General features: G+C 38.4%; 1 protein-coding gene across 1 annotated transcript in view; it reads right to left on the reverse strand.

The window, feature by feature from the left end:
• The window catches only part of LOC104619248 (myosin light chain kinase, smooth muscle-like), a gene marked incomplete at its 3' end in the record, with an annotated part of 73,126 nt that overhangs the window by 39,972 nt on the left and 15,034 nt on the right, over positions 1–18,120 (reverse strand). Inside the window, exons 2-4 of the mRNA XM_010285050.1 lie at positions 6,997–7,204; positions 5,188–5,236; positions 2,048–2,213 (exon numbers count right to left, since the gene is read on the reverse strand). Coding sequence (XP_010283352.1) covers positions 2,048–2,213; positions 5,188–5,236; positions 6,997–7,204 — 423 coding nt within the window. The remainder of the gene's footprint in view (positions 1–2,047; positions 2,214–5,187; positions 5,237–6,996; positions 7,205–18,120) is intronic.

The raw sequence follows: 18,120 nt of genomic DNA on the forward strand, positions 1-18,120 counted from the left end.
TGAACCTCTGAACACCACCATCTGTGGTATTTTACAGAATAATTTATGCAAATCTGCAAGTGTTGAAATACGTTTTTTAAGGACATAAACAAGAACAGAACTCATGGAGCTTCTAAAGAATTTTACATACTTCATTCATTTGAAAAGACAGTGAATGCCAGACTATAGAATAATATTATAGGGTATTAGGAAAAATTTCTTCACTGAGAGAGTGGTCAGGCATTGGAACAGGCTGCCCAGGGAGGTGGTGGAGTCGCCATCTCTGGAAGTGTTCAAGAAACGTGTGGATGTGGCGCTTCAGGACATGGTCTAGGGGACATGGTGGCGCTGGATTAATGGTTGGACTTGATGATCTTGAAGGTCCTTTCCAACCTAGTGATTCTGTGATTCTGTGAACATATTATGGAAGCTAACAACCAATAGCAAAAGATATAATATAACCTCAAACAAACTGCAAACACATGTATGAAGAAGTACCAAAGTGTAGATCCAAGCTGCTGGACTGCTAATCCCTACTCGCTGTTTATCACACAGCCCTGAAGAAAGAGAACTGAATGGCAAAACCTCTTTTGCTCTGAAAAACCTGAGCGAGTCTGGCAGGACTGGTAGCAGGCTGCTGTGGAGCAGCTGCATTGCAGACTGCCTAGAGAGCCAGCAGGCCCAAAAGCACAGACAGCACCTGGACAGAGAAGCAGTTTCTTGATGGAGTCGCCAACTGAAGGAGATTCCTTAGTGAGTGCTTCCACAGCAAGAGGCTGATAGTTTTCTGAGACATACCCTGACATTCTTGTACTACATACAACAAGCGTAAGTCTGGAATAAAGCAGACAATTACTTGGAAGCATTTCCCTGCTCTATGAGCAGCTTTCTGGGTTTTTTAATGGTTTCTTTCCCCGCCCTGCCCCGATTACCTGGAGACTGCAGAAGAAAATAAAAGCTCTGAGAAAAGCTTTCATTTTTTCACAATACATAAGGCAACTGTCTGTTGAAGGCTGAAAGGGAGCAGGATGCCTACAAAGCAGTCATATATTTGTTCTTCCAAATTAAAGAAAGTAATTGTAATTCTCTAAAATACTAATAGTTTCAGTACAAATAGCCTAATCAGTGTAATATTTAATTATCACCAGAAAGCTCTCTCCTTACTAACAAAAAAAAGTGTTTGGAGATCTTGTGTATGCCCAAAGGGGGCACTACGGCTTCAAATTTTTTTTAATAGGCTAATGAATTTTAAATATTGCTCATTCATAAAGTTTTTTTTGTAAATGACAGACACTCACAATTCCCATTTTCAATGAAGATCTGAAGTTGATGGCTCAGGTTTCCTTTATTTTCTGCTATCACTCTTTTAGCAAAAGTCAGACTGAAACAGTTGAACTGTTGTTCATCTGCCTTGGACATTTTTTTTTTTTAATTTGCAAAAAACAGTTGTGCATGCCAAAACCCAATCATGTCTGTTAATTCCTAAGTAGTTAATTTTCTTTTCAATTAAATATCATTTCTTTGCAAACATCTTCTTCATTCTAATGTACAGGTAAGACCCAAGTAAGTGATACAGTAAAGGCAGTTTATGACTGAGCCACCGACATGGAACTTGGGAAATACAGCTCTAATTTTCACAGCTGTCAGAGACTCCATTGTAACCATAGTCAAAGCATTAAATCCCTGCAGACCTTCTCTATAAAACAGAGAGAACAATAATATTCACATTTCCCATCCTTTGTGTATTTCTTTTATCTGGTTAGTAAGGTCTTTGGGCAAGAAGATCCCATATTAATTATTTTTATAATGGAACCTGGATCTTGTTTGGTGCTTTCAGATGATTTTTTTATACAAATATTTTCAACGAGACAGATAAGGGAGACGTTTATACTGAGAAGGGACGCTATTACCTCTTATGAGTTTATTCAGCATGAAAATGAGGAGCAATATGGCTCTGTTTGCATGTAAATTCTCACCGTGAGAATTTGCAGTTGCAACTGCATTTCATCCTTTCAAGTCACAAAATTTCAAAAGAGAAAGAAAACATGAACTTCTTGGGAAATCATACCTTAAACCAAGTTACTCGAGGCTGAGGTCGTCCTGTTATTTTACATGAGAATTTGCCTGTTTGGCCTTCACGCACAACAACTCTATTGGGTTTTGTAGCAAACTTGGGTGGACTCTCTCCCCAGATGCTTGGCCTATGCTCCACAGATGGAACAGGAATTCTTCCCCTGGAAAGGCAATTGACATCCTGGTTTCACAGAAGAACTGGAAGCTGCTGTGGGTAGAGCATACTTCAGGAAGCATTTTAGACCAGTGGTCTGTCGGCCAGCAAGGATATATGATTGGTGGTAAGCAAGACTGTAGTTACACAATATTTTTTTTGGCCAATGGAAAAAATGGAAATGCTGGTGATGACTGCTCTTGACTCCTCATGCAACTGAATTGCATGATGCTACACACCCCCATCCAGCATACACATAACTCACATAACAGATCTTGGCGACAATTTCAGTTGCTTATAAGCAGGGCTGGGCAAATCAAATGATAGGAAACACTGCATGCATTTAGTTTTTCCTCTTTTCTATTTCTTAATTGTTTCCTAATATTTTATTTGCGCATACTTGTTCACTGTTCACAGTTCTTTATCATGTACTTTGTTTTGACATTGAGTTCAATGACACAGTGATTTCTGATTTATGATCAGCAGCTTGTTTTTGCAATATTTCTGACATGTCCTGGTAAAGATTTTTGGTTTGGGGAAGGTTTCTGTTTGGAATCTCATTCACTACAATGTTTGCAAAGCAAACATGAAAAGGGCACAAAACCGAATATCTGTTAAGTGTAAATGCCCATCTCTACTTACGTAGATGGGATGTTTCCCAGCTGATGGCACAGCTGGGAAACAACATGTGGAATGAAACTAGAGTGACATTAGTGACTGTAGTCCAAAACCCTCAGTTACACAGCCATAAAACATAAAACACCAAGCAGTATTATAGCACACAAAAAAAGAAAAAGTGCAATTTGTGCAATGTCAGGTCTGTTAATGTCAAAGGGAACACTTACACTCTTTGCTCTAAAGCCCTGGTACAACAAAGACACACATTAGCAGATGGCAGATGGTGATATTTTTTTTTTTTTAACCTTTAATGTCAAGCAAACTGAACCATTTTCAAGGCCACCTTTTCCAGATGACTTTTTACCACGTGCAAGTAAGATGTGTCAATACCTCACCATTTCTGCCAGGTGTCAGATACTAACAGATACTGCATCGCCTCAGTCCATGGTGCTGCCAAGACATGATGGTTGCCATATAGGCAGCTCAAAGTTTCTAAGTAAGAGATGATACCATAATGAAAGGATTTACATGGACAGAAGGACCAGCAAAAAGTCTTAGAAGAGAAGGGTGACTGTAATATGCTAAAATGGAAAACACTTATCCATATAACGAAATATCTGATAGCCTTTAATGTCATCTTCCTCATGCTAACACTAAAGAGCAGCATAAGTGTGTATTAAAGAAGTCTTTCAGTGACCATCTTTAGGTGGTTTCATATTTATATATCTATACACATATATGAATGCATTAAAAGAAAATCAACTACTAGCTTGCCTGCAGTTTTATGGCTGTTTCCTAGATATGCACAAACTGAAACTTTTTTTTCTTTTCCCTCTTCCCTGTTTACGGAAGGCATAAACTTTCCATACCATAAAATTACTAATACTGAATAGGAGCAAAACACATGAGAATTAAAAATGAGGACAATCACTCTAACTCTATGCAATGCAATGGATTAGGATAGTGCTTTGGAAAGTCTGAATGTATTACAAAATCTAAGAGCAACCTCAACTGTCCTTTCTTGCTTTGATTATTTAGCATGTGTGTATTTCTGTCACACATTTGTGATACAGACATTATCATATAAAAGCCTTCCTGATTACTCTGTTTCACTTACTATTTTCATTGTTGTAATCTCAGTTAATTTTAAAATTCAAAACATACATAAATCAATATTCATATCACTGATGAAATTAAAAATTTCATTTTTAACTATCTGTATTCTGATAAACAGAAACAGGTATTTTTGTCTACGTCCAGGACAACTCAATCCTAGGAATATAAATCAGAAATACTTCTGCTTAAATTCAAGCATTTTATAAAGAAATAAATACAATTAGGCCTGGGGCTTTTAAAACAGTGGCATTCACTTAATTGTAAATGGTTGTTACTGAAGTGCAGAAAGTACATGCCAGCAAGAAGGCTCTTCTGTGTGCCAGTGTAGATCACCCCATCAACCCATTCTTGCTAACAGTTACTCCAAACCAGAACAATTCTTTCTTCTAGACTACAGTGTACCCACTGTGTTGCTTGGAAATATTTTAATTATATGTGAGAGAATGCTGATTTGAAATTGCTTTTGTTTCTTACTGATTACTCCTAAAGCAGTATTTGCTCTGGCTTTATAAGGAGACTGTTAGGTCATGGAAGATGTGGGGAAGGATTTCTGAGTATCAGAGAGCAGAGACAAGATGGTGCAATATTGCAGCAGAGGAGGGTGCAATATTGCAGCAGAGGAGGGTGCAATATTGCAGATACCATCAGAATGTTCTGTTTTCAGCCAGATTAGTTCCTATCTGTATGAGGAAGCAGTAACTGTATCAAGCTGCTCATGTCTTCCTGACAGCCTCAACCATTTTACTAGCAGGGCAGCTCTCATGGTAGCTGTTTTGCTTGGCATAAATGGAGACTTGGATTTACAGCATTTGAATTCACAAATATTGAAGTGTTTGTTTTCAGATGCTGCTGTAGCTGGCACTGCCCTGCCTCTGAGAGCCCAGATGTTCTTGCAATCCCCGTCGCCCAAGTGTGAGAAATCATGCCAAACAGTTACTCTATTGTTTTGCAATGCTGTGCAGAACTGAGTGGTTAACAATCAGGCTTTTCTTTCCTCTATTACCCCTGATTCTTGCACAGGTAAGGAGCCTTGGGGGTACGTTTCCAGTGAGGAAGTACTGAGAACTGGACAAGAATCCAACCCTTTTTGACTGGCCTGCAAAGTACATCAGAGCTAAAGACAAAATGCAAGAGGCATTTAAAATGGAGAGAAGTAGTTATTCTTTAAAAGAGTCATTTTACTTGTTTTCCTACCAAAACATATTTAGGTGTCTGTTAAACAATATCAAAGCCAGTGGACTACTTACCCAGGGGTTTTGGCACTGGATGGCAGGCTGTATCTCTTCAAGGAGTTTCCTGTAAGCATAAGAAAGACAGGAAGTCAGAAGTTTTGTCAAGACCACTGGGAATTACAGATACTAAAGACTATGTAAAATATGCCTTTCTCCAGGTTTCAAACACAAAGGAGGAATGCAACACCTGCAGTATCTGATTATCTCATCTGTAGTCCAAAGTTGGGCTCTCCAATTTCAAAAACAAGTTTTAGCAGAGTTACGATCTACTACCTGGCCTCAGCAGTAACAACACTGCAGATTATTAGTTCAAAAATATTTTAAAATTACTGAATGAAACACTGTGTCTAATTTCTACAGTGCAGCACTAATTCACATTAAGGTAACAAAAAAGGGCTTTGGACTCTGAAAGAAGTCTTACTTTACTTAGTTTGTTTTTTAGTCCTGTGCTAACCCAGACAACCATTTCTATAAAATGATTCTTTTTGAAGCACAATAGTTGTTCATGCTTGCTGGGTATAGCAACAGGGAGATGTGTACGAAGTGGTGTAAGCTCAGCGCCATCTACTGCACACAAGCATTGCTGGTAGCTTTGGCACATTAAAAAAGGGTAGTGACCTGGGGTATATCTAGAGTGGCCACATGAAACAGACAGCTCTGATGGCTGGGGAAAAAAATTTGTTCTAGAGTCTTACAAGAATCTACATTACTGTCAAATCGGACATCCATGCACCATGGAAAAACTAGATTGTGTTTCAGTCACTCATTTTTTCAAGTAGCAGTCAGCCCGACATAGATATCTTTGCTGACCATGTAATTCTTAAACTCTGAGAAATTCAGTCATTGGGTACTGCCATGAAATTGCTTTTAAACTGCAGCAAAGCCCAGGTCATAAAAACTGACATAAAACTAGCTTTAAAAAATCCTTCCCCTCCATGCAAGTTGTCACTCATAAAAGTTGTCACAACTTAAAACTAGGGAAAAAAGAGATTTTGTATAATTTTTACAACAGAAGGAAATAACAATCACACCAGATCTATGCATATTTCAGTATGTACTCTGAGGATATCTGTTAGAGATTTTGACTCTGAATAAACCCAAATGCCGGTTTCAGGACTGTTGTGGATTTTTCTTTGCTTCAAGAATTCAACACAAAGTTGCGACCTGAGGAGCTTTGATATTCAACCAATCTCTAACATGACCAAATTGCAAAGAGAGAAGTAGTACAATTGATTTCCATTCTTCCATGGCTTTGTGTGACTCTTTACATTTTAAATTTGGCAGTTTGCAACTATCTAATACACAGATGTTCTCTTAAAAATTCCTGGGTTTGATCCTGGCTATTTCCCGTGTGACATTAACCATGCAATTACAACCAGGCTTTCAGCTTAGCAAATGGAAGCAAGTGTGGAGAAGTCCAGAAACCCATTGCCTCAGCGTGCCTATCTGATAGACTGTGATGCAGCCAAGATCACCACAGTTTTTACTGCCTGAGAGAAAACGATAACTTTCCAGGCCTTTGTTTCTGTCCTGAGTGGTGGCTTCCATGAAAATTACAAAGTTTATAGCAAAGTCTTTAAAGCTAGCTCTTTTGTTACCTGGGCATCAACCATACACATGAGAAACTGAACACACACTTTAGCTATAGACATGTAGTTCCCTGCAAAATGTCTTAAACTGTGAAATGCAGTTAATGAATCTTAGTCTTGCACCAGGAAGAAAGCATGGGTGTACAGTTGTGATTTTAACCAGACAGTTTAACACAGCTTTTTCATTTAATTAAACTCTATAATAATTGCAACTACAGTGTAAGTATCCTCTTACCTTCCACTGTCAGTTCCACGGTCACTTGACGAACTCCACCATCATTTGCAGCCTCGCAAGTGTATTTACCATCATCACCTTCCTGTACACCTTTGATTACCAAGCTGAATATCCCCCGAATGCTGCGGTCCACGACATAACGGTCTCCCTCTGGGACAGGATGTCCATTTCTGTACCACGTGATCCGAGGCTCAGGGTAGCCTCTGACCTGCAAAGATGTGAGAGTGGAGAAAGAATGCAAACATAACAGATGATGGTATTAGGAAGAAATGTTGGACGTTTAGCAATACAGTGGAAAGTTCTTGACACAGGAGCTGTTAAACACATACTCTTTGCAAGCCAAATGGCAGAATATAATGAAATGAAAAAACTCTTGGATAAGTCAAACTTAAAATCATAAGACTAGTCAGGCAGATAGATACCTACACAGAAAAGTTTCCCACTAGAATGGTTTACCTGCAGAAGCATAGTGACAGTGCCAACAAAGAATCCTGAGACCTGGATTCCTGTTGTTCAGAAACTCGAGGGCAGTAGTACTACTGTAACTCTAAGTATGCAAGACTACAAGATATCTGGACCAAAAATTTCTAGCATGGTTGCCAAGGATTAGGCTTATATTGTAAATCTGTATGGAGCCATCTAGTTTTCAAATGTGCTGAGATAGAGTAGCTCCTGACAATATAAAGGCAAGAAATGGAGACACATGCCAAATTTTGTCTTGATCTTTAAAGGCAGAAGATAAGGAACTGCAATTTGAGAAAAGTGTCATTAAGGGTCATTCTCATGTTATGATGGTAGGGGGACTAGAAAGACTTACACGTACTCACACAAACACACTGCTCAATTTAAAGAGCTTTGTGGTCTATTGGTAGCCCAAAGAAGTGTTTTCAACAAAATGAAGCAGTCCTGTGCTCATTAAATAGCAACCATATTACTATATCTTTGCCTGCTATGGCATTAATGTTATCTACAGATTTGCAGTCAGATTCTCAGTTGGTATAACTGAGAATGGAGTTCTTGATTTCAGCTGAGCTGTTGAAAGCTGCTGAGGATCTGTGTCTTTCTTTCATAAAAAAATGGAAAAAGCAGACATACACCATTTTCCACCAACAAATTAACTCCTCAGGCAAAGGTTCTTCCTCTGCTTTATGAGAGATGCCATCCTCTTTGAAGGTCGCTTTAGTATGTGTTAACTGTTAGCACACTTCCCTAGTCGTCATAACAACTCCTGATTACAGTATTTCCCCCTTCTTTCCTATTCCCCCACTCTGACATGATAGCTTTCCATCTTCTGACTCTTTGATCCTTTGCCTACATGTCATGAAGTAACTGAGTGGATCAAGATGAGCTGGGATGAGTAATAGTTGTGGCTATGTTTGCTCACTGGAAAAGGAGCATTTTGAACTATGTTATCAAATCTTGGCAACTGAACAGGAAGTCCCTTCAACCTCCAGGTGGGCAAATATTGATGATCTGTCTTGATGTGAAGAAGGCTTGGTTGTGGCTTGCGCAAATTCCTCCCAGCATTCTCTTCTCAGTTTCCAATCTGCATTTCAGCTCTGCTTTCTTCTGACTGCACAGCACTTACATTCCAAATTACAATCTTTACCCAACCAACCTTACCCATTCTTAGGTTCTTTTCTTTCAAAACCTTTCATTTTTAATCCAGCACCACCTCACTCCAGCTGTGTTTCTCATCTGTTGGAGCTTAACCTATAGCTGTCAGAAATTCTTCTCTTTCCTTTAGTTCCTTGGGTATCAGTTCAGACAAATTAATTTTGCCAATGATGTGGTGATCCCTTCTTCCTGGCACTACTTACTGAACACATATATAGAGAGGACACGTTTGCCAAGAGCATGAATATGCTGAATAAGCTGGAGAAACTTTCCACTTCTGGTACAAACGAGAAGTTCTTTCTATCTTTACCTAAGTAAGAGCCATGTTCTATGAAGAATATATTGTGGGATCCTGCACAATGGAGAGTTGATCACTGTTTAAAAATACCACAGTATTTTTCTAAAGCTCTTTGCAGCCATATCTTTTCTTTCCCATGCCTTCTGAAAAACAGCATCTCCCACTCAGCCATGCCCCCTAACACTACTCCAGCACAGAGTGCTTACTCAGAGGGCAGGGTCCCAGGACTGTTTTTCTCAGAACATCTCATTTTCAGAAAAAGGGAGCTGTGAAGCATCGATATGAGATTTTTACAGTGGTGTACTCTTGTTAGTTGGTAATGTGCTTACTGGTACAACAAGTGACTTGTACCAAAGAACTGCTTCTTACCATTAACTTGTCAATGCCTTCCTACCTACCTTTTCATTTTAGATTAAGAAACCAACAGAAAGATTGATTTACCCAAAGGCAGACAGTGTATTAGAATGGAGTTTCTACCTCTCATTTTTGCTTCAATGGATATTAGGATTTCTGTGAATTTGAAACATTTGAGGCAAAATGGCTTTGAAACTGCTATTTCAAGTAATACAATACAGTGAAATGACAGAGTAGCATTTGAATTGGTGTGAAGAAAGAACCACCTTTTCAGTGCATTACATCACAACCTCTTTACTAACGTTAGTCTAGCCACATCTGTTTACACCTGCTGAGATTCTGGCCAGTGAATATAAGTCATCAATTACACATCACCTAATATATTTACTTTTTTTTCCAGTTCATAATTATTCATTCTGGTGTTTTCTTCTATGTATTATTCAATCCTGCTTCAAGACTCTCAAGCATAAACCTTCCATCACTTATCCCAGGGAACTACTGGGATTGAAGCAATGGGAAACACCTTCCTTCCATTTTTCATTTTGTTTTATCATATTCTTAAGTCCCTCTTGGACCACACAAGGCCATTTTTACCTGACCCGTCAAGCTCTGGTAGACCACTATACATGCCCTTCCAGTATCACATGGCTGAGCCCACACTAAGTATTTTTCCATTTCTTCCATATGTGTTTATTTTATGCTTGCTATGTCTGTATTATTTTGTTCATCCACACCTCTACACTGAGGAAATGCCACACAGAAAATTACAAACACAGGCGATCAGCATGCCATTTCCTTTCAAAAGTTTGACTCATTCCCTTCCCAAACTCAGGGGTTTTTTTCTTTCACTTTTTATCAAAAATGAAATGATGGGAAAGCAGAAGTTTACAGAATTGCTCTGTTGCAAGGATTAATTTCAGGTTTGGGTTTGGAATGTGTTTCAAACTGAGCCAGCCCTCTCTGAAATACATAGTCTTGCCATAAAAGTGTCAGGGACCCTTAAACGAATCACTGGTTACTAGGTTTTGATCCTAATGGATCAATTCCAGAACTGCAGCAGGTTTTATATTCCTCCCTAACCTTTCCAGAGCTCACTAAAAACATCTGCCTTGAATAAATCCACAGCAAAGAGAAATTTATCTGCTTATTTAATGCCCAGCAGCAGAAGGCTATAACCTTTATTTACAACTTGGCCTGTGTAAGTATTGCCAGTCCCAGTGAGGCTACAGCTTTTTTTTACCTGCTCTACAACACTAACAAGTGGAAAATTGACAGCAAGCAGCAAATAACTGCTGTATTAGCACAAACATGAGTTTTGAGTTTTTATCTGGACCCATCAACTGCTTAGAGTCTTGCTAGTAAAGTCTGCTAAGGTAAAACAGGTCTTCTGCTCCATGCATCAACACAGCAAATAGAAAGAGCTGAAAGAGAACCTGTTGCCTGTGAAATTTCCAGAGTTAAGATTCAGTTCTGCATCTAGGTCTGGGGGAATGCTATTGAAAAGGGATGGTGTCAGGTTCCCAAAGAAAAGAAATAAGGAGGAAAAAAAATACAACAAATCTATTGAAGCTGTCCACTAAAGAACAGTATTATTAAAAAATGTGCTGCTACAAACTAGTCTCCATTGTCACAAACCTAAAGGCATTCAGTGACCACCAATGCCAAATATATTCAGTGACCCTTTCTCATGTTCAAAAGTGCAGGGAAGATTTTCTAAAACTTGGCCTGCATCTATGCTCCATAAATGTTTATATACCACTGTCAAAAAACTATAGGTTTGCCTATAGTGCATCACAGCTGCAGTAGCAGTTTAGGACACTGAGATGCACTCTTTTTGCTCATGCTTTTAACTTCAGAGTCATATATATTCTGCTTTATAATAACTGTTGCTGACTCCAGTGAGGTTAACAATGAACACAAACTCACAGCACCCAAAAAGATTCAGCTATAAGTGACAATAAACCAAAGTGTAAGCAATTGTGAAACACTGATGGGGTTTGTACTGTTACTGAATGTTGTTCACTTTGGCAGTAACACCTTAAGACTATTGAAAATGATGGCAAACATTACATGACCTATTCTACTATTATGTTCATTACACTGGCTGAGGTGTTCAATGCTTGATATTAAGGGCTAGATAAGTAATAAAATACCCCCAAATTACATCATATATAAACAGGCACATCAAAAGTTGTACAAATACTGGAAATGATACTACTGTCATGAAGTTGCTATTCAAAATAACTCCCCTCATAGAGATTATTTCATATGCTGCAATATGAATTCTACTAATGACTAAGATTCCTCTCATGAGACAATCCTTCTTCCATGAAGTCAGAATTTTAAAACATCCAGATTCTGTCAGCACATAGTATTTGTTCAGTTATGCTGCTATTTCTGTAGACTACATTTGCCTTTAATTCCACAAAATACAGAATTAAGATCACTGTATGTAAACTATTCAATCATTGAATAAAACATCAGTTGTATTTGAGTGGTTCTATCCATCTAAAGAAAATTTATTGTGAATTTATCTTTAAAGACAGAAATATTCTCTATTCAACATTTTGTGTTGCATACCTTGCTGCTTTTTGAGGAAGGTTGTCCCCTTTGTAGGCTGTTAAAGAATAACAGGGTATGGTATTTAACATCCTAAAATAAACAGATTTGCTTCTCCTGCAGCTAAGTGACACTGCTTTTTCACACCTGGTTCTGAGTGAGAAGAACTTGGTATCATAACTGCCTGTTTATATTTCAGATGGAATAATACAGAATATACTTCTTGGAGAAAATGTATGGAAGATTTTGTTATTTTAATTAAGATGTGCACTGACAAAGGGTTATGCAAAAATAGACTTTTCCACTTGTCTTGAGGCTTTTACAGATATGCAGCCCTTGAGGCTATTAAAAGTGATGCTCTTAACCTGTATCTCATTCATTGCAAGACAGAGAAATAATCTAGTAAAAAAGCCGGTTGTTAGTAGTGTAGCTAAGCACATTTATAGTTAGACTGCAGTGTCTGGAAGCATTAAAACAACATGAAAACAAAGTTTGCATGACCTGGGTAACAAGTCTTACAAGAAGAATGGCAGTAATGAGAAATGTTTCCTAATGTATAAAGGTACCTGCAAAGCAGAAGAGAATAAATCATTTCCCACATCCACAGTGGACAGGACAAGCAAGAGACTTTTAAGAGAAACTGGCCAGTGGGTTGGTAGATGATGTCTGACAACAGTGACCTCCTTTAGAAGAACAGCAGGCATTTTTCTGTTTTGGCTGCCTGCCTATCTTAGCATTAAGGAATGCCAGAGAGTGAAGTAACTTTTTGAGAAGGGTTTGTAGCCTATCCTCTCTTCCATGCCCACCTTCAACCAGAAACCAGTGATTTCTGGGAACTGCATCTCAGAAACGGTCACAGAGACCAGATGTTGCAATGGGTTAAAAAAAGGATAACCTCAGCTATAGTTGCCAGATGTTACCATTAAGCTTCTCCAAAGAGTATGCTCTGGGCAGATCATAAGAAGTAACACCAGGAGGAGCACCAAGCAATATGTGGAAAACCATTCAGAATATCTGACAAAATTTGACCTTTATTCTGCTGCCTGCAAACCAAAGCCTAACACCAAAAAAGAAGGGACTTGACCTAGCAAATACTCGTTACTAGCAGGGCATAAACTTCTTGCACCTTCTGCAAAACTTAGAGTATTAATCTATGAGATCGTATCAAGAAAGAAGCACAAGAAACGCGATTAAGTAGCATGACAAATTCTGTAAGTGTAATTCTGCTCAAAGAAGTGAAGATATAGGAAAAAACAATGTATAGCACTTACACTTGAAATGAAGTAGAAACTGTATAGTGTACCTCTTCTTCCAATGTCTAGGTATCAGCAAAAATGGAATATCATTCACTTTATTGCAAGTTATGTATTAGATGGGCTCATCTGAAGGTCATACAGTTGAAGGTCCTTATACAGCCCCAGGAAATTCAATCCAGACAGTAATAGATATTCTGTGGATATGGCTCATCCTAGGTCCTACAAAAAAAGAGGGCATCAGGCTCTAGCCCGTGTCCTCTATCTCCTGTGAATCGAGAGCCAAGAGCTTTTGGATCTGGACCTTGATCAAAAGATTTGTAAGGGGAATTAAGTACTTGAGAGCAAACTTAGCAGAGGATGCTAAGAACTTGATACACCATAACACATACTCTGTCCATGTGGACAAAGCTGTGTGCGCTAACATGAAAAAAAAGCCACTTTTTGTTGTGATAATTCATACCGATGTGAACTCTTAATGTCAGTTTTAGGAAAAAAATACTAAAAAACTGTGGAGAGTACAACATGAATATTGTGAATACAACCCCACCTAATAGGTGGTATATTTTTATTTTAATTTAATTCTTTTGGTTAGTGCAAGTGGGAAACATGGTTCTGGCCAGTGCAGCTCTTCTGTAAGTCTTGTAACAAAGCTTCTGTCAGGCTCAAACTGCAGTTTGCTTTCACAAATGAACAGCAGATGTTCTTGATAAAGGAAAGTGGACATGATACATTGTTAAGCTCCTTCTGAGACTTTTAACACACACAAACCATATCTCAAGAATAGTTTATCCATTTTAAAAGCTTGCTTCTAAAACAGAGAACTTGTCTGGCAAGGTTAAACATGAAAATGTTAAATATTTGGAGACTTAGCTGTGACCTTGCAAACAAAGCAAATAACCTACCTCTTTTATGGAGCAGTCTAGAATCTACTATTGCCTCATTTAAAGCAAAAATGGAGTACATACAAGGACTAAACATAGCTCACTTCAAAGCATTACCTATTGTATGTACAAGAAATAATGGTCTTTCTGTGAACATTGGGTATGTTTTTGTTTGAGTGATGAACTCTGGTACACTACACCTGGTGTTTAGGTGTCTTGTTCCACATGCACACAGTCCTCATAAATTAGTTCTTTGGGCGTAACCTTAACTGGAACACAACTCTGAAGACGTAAGTCTTCACAAGTGGTGTGTGCAATTATCTGTCTCCTGAATGGTGTGGAGCAGGGAGAGAAAAATGACAACACAGGCCTTGAAAGAGACCATTGTCTTGAAGAAAACACAATCCAAAACCAAAAAATCCCCCACCAAAACCAACAACAATAAAAAAAAATCCAAAGTAGAAAGTAGAATGAAACATCTGCAAAGCACCACCAAATGCTACAACTCATTCTTCAGGCACCCATCACTGGCAATCACTGCATTCTGTTCTTAGGCAATCTCAGACTGTGTACAATTACGTTGAGCTCCTTCTCAAGGTTTCACCTATAGAAGTTTCAAACTGTACACATTTTGCTTGATTCTCATTTGTGGCAATGAAAATAAAACCTTTGCTGAATTGAACTCCTTGATATTGCTAATGTTAACATCGTGAATGAAGGAAATCTCATATTCTTTTAGTATTGAGTAGAAAGATCATATGCCACAGCACTAACATAGAAACGCCGCAAGATTTGTCACTGTCCCCTTTGCCCTGATAAGAGATACAGAAGAGTTTTGTGGAAATGCAATTCATAGAATTCAGTGCAAGGGTAAGGGGACACAGAAGGTAAAAAGAAACTTAGCACTTTCTTCCTATCCATTAAAAGCTATTCCTTTAAAATTATTATTTCAATGTAACTGTTACTGTGCCATATGAAGTTTATCTCTTCCTAGGCCCATGTAAAAACGTGTGGCCCAATTTCAGAAGGTGCTGAGTAATGTCTAGTTTTCACTGATGTAAAACATGATAGTGAGTGCTGAGCACTTCTGACTCATTTTGAGTGCTGTACCCAACTATGGGACAGGAACGAAAAACTGTATACTTTAGTCTATTTTTAAAAGTCCACTAAAACCCCCACAATATCATAAACTTATATGGACTGAGTTCAGATTATGGATCCTGGATCTAATCTGTAGATCACAGGACACAATTACAGAATTCAGGTGAGACAGAAGCTGGGGGAATGTAAAGAGTTAAAAGTTTCTCTAAATTGTCATGAGAGACCCTTTCATAGAGTTTTACTTTGCTGTCTGGCAATATGCAAGGGTTTCTGCAGGAGCTTGGCAAAAAGACCATTCATCCTAGAAAGTGTGGAATGACTTGATCACGTAGGAGAAAAACTTTCTGCCATGCTTCTGTGCTTATTCCCTCCCTGACACCAGTACTGACAATCTAGAATTCTGTATCAAAAATACAAAAGTTTATCTTACACAAAATTCTTTGACTCTCATGAAAACCCATTAGATCTTGCTTCATTAACTCTGCAATGCTCCATTTGGCTGGAAGCATGCTTTCAGTTCAGATCATAAACCAATGCTGGCATTACATGCACGCTACTCAGATAATCTAGAAGAAACATACATAACTGGGTCTAGTGAACTACTAGCACACTTCACAATTCCTAATAGTCTAAGCTGGAATTCAGGTACCCAAGGACAAAACTTCCATCTTAAAATACATACAGAAGCATGCACACAGAAAATGCATATACAAACACAGCCATTATGGTGGTCATGAGCAAAAGATGTTACAAGAAAGGAAAGGTGCCCAAAACAGTAATGCACTGGAGAATTAATGAAAAACAGCAAACTTTTTAAGGAGAGCAATTTGGACCCTAACAGAGTTCTTTAGGGGAATGAGCATTTATGGTACTCCCAGAAGGAAAGAATTTATGACCTATCCATGGAAGACATGGTCTGCTAACTGAAAAGCAGACAGCAGCTGCAGATCATTTCTTCTTCAATCTTCTACATTTAATCTTTTTTTTTTTTTTGAGTATTGGCTTTGTACTCAGTCACCAGAGTATAGCTGTTTGAATAAAGCATTGCTTTCCCAGGTACCATAACATCTACAAGTCCATCTGTCCTAAATTATTTCTGAAGGATTCAAGTGGAATTTCAGAGCAGCACTGCGTGTCAAGCTGCTTTAAGTTCATTTAATTTCTAAGTTAAAACACCAGCCCCGATTAAGGCAGCTCTTAAGAAAATGCTTAAGCCCTACTTATGTCTCTTGGAATTAATCACATGCATAGATGTTTTTACCTAAATAGATTTTATTTCATGTAAAAAGTAAGTTTAAATATATTTCATTTAAAGTAACTGTTATAGGAGTCTTCAGACAACCCCAAAATAACCTGAAACATCATTCAGATGAAATATAGAACACCATCAAGGTGGACTCTACCCTTTCCAGTATAGTGGACACGAGGGGAATGTTTCACTGTACAGAACACATTTCTGTGTAGCTATAATGTCAATCAGCAAGTGAATCAGAGGTTGTAAACCTGTTATACTAATGGGGGCATATTCACACAGGTGTTGGAGTCTCAGAGAGGCAGCGTTTTTTTGATGGAGCTTTAATAAATCATTATACCAGCAGCAACATCTGCCTTTTTCCTTTCCTCACATTGTAGCCAACTGACCTTTAGCCATTAAGAACATGAGGAGAATTTTAAGCAAACCACCTGTATAACTCACCTGGACCTTTCTTTTCTATAAATACAAGATTTCTGAATTTAAGATGGGATTATAAATAGACTGAATCTCTGCCCATCTTTAGATCTATATTTCTATTTAGTCATTGTCCAATTTTTCCCCTTTTTAAAAAAGTTTCTCTAAGTTGGCAATTCAAAAGCAGTCAAATGCCTTGGATAATGTCTAGAAGAGACCTTAGGCTATTTTGCCCATTGTCACCCAGATGCTCTCCTGGCTCCCTCTACTCCCTTGTAGTTGTTGCATATTTTTGTGAGTTATGCTGGCACACAAAGATGACAAGGTGTCTGCAAAGTGGTGAAATTCTAGACACTTTGTCAAAGGAGGAATGTGCAGGGTACTGAGTTATTTACAAAATGAAGATTATTTCAGTTCCAAAATAGGTAGCTGTCACATGGGAACGAGTCACTCTGACTTCATAGCAGAGGATCTGAGACATGGAGACACTCAGAGACTTTGCCAAACTCACACTAAAAGGAAATTATCTTTCCATATTTAGTAATGTTAGATCAAATAAGCTGACCATATTTCCTCCTTGCCAACAAATTTGCTATTGCAGCAACTATTGCAAAGACTAAACTGGAGTTACAGCACAGGAGGGCAGCTGCTCTTCTTACCCTGAATAATGAAGCCACCAACACCGTATTAATGTGCTCATACGCAGGTATCTAAGTGCACAGTATCATGTAACAGTAAAGAGGGTCCAGACAGAATAGGTCCAGAGTCTTGACAGCAAAATGGGAAGCATGTAAAATAGTGTTACAAATAAGAGAACGTTAACACACCACCATAGGAGAATGTGAGCAACATAGTATGATATGACTCTGTCAGCTCTCAGTAACTTCAATACTGCCGTACAGCTCTGCAGAATAGAAGTGCATGTAGAATGGGCCAAAAAGATTTCAAAGGTAAGGGCAAGCACAAGAGCTCTCAACAAAACAGGGAAGATAAACTTTGCAGCCCTCTCTTGGGTGAAATTGATCAATTTTAATAAGAATTTCCTCTGCTTCTAAGTCTCCCCTTAAAGAAAAAAGAAAGTGCGAAGAGGAAGCTTAGGAAGCTTTCTTCCCATGGACCAACTGATACTAAGGCCTTTTAAAAAGTGTTAAATTTTATGACGTGCTAAATAGTTTGAATAGATTAACATGCCAAAAAATGCAAAGAAATAGTTGATCTGGATGCATGGTTATGGGTCATGGTTTAGGATTATGCAGGAAGGATGTAAATGAATTCAAACGGAAACAACTGTGGCTGCTGAATGGAAATAAAACTCTTGCTAATTGTTCCACATAGCTCAGTAAGCCCCTAGAATGTGTCCTCTTTCCATATTCTTATTTTGCCCCCCTC

Source organism: Phaethon lepturus, unplaced genomic scaffold, assembly GCF_000687285.1.
Source record: "Phaethon lepturus isolate BGI_N335 unplaced genomic scaffold, ASM68728v1 scaffold18934, whole genome shotgun sequence".
Taxonomy (NCBI): Eukaryota; Metazoa; Chordata; class Aves; order Phaethontiformes; family Phaethontidae; genus Phaethon; species Phaethon lepturus.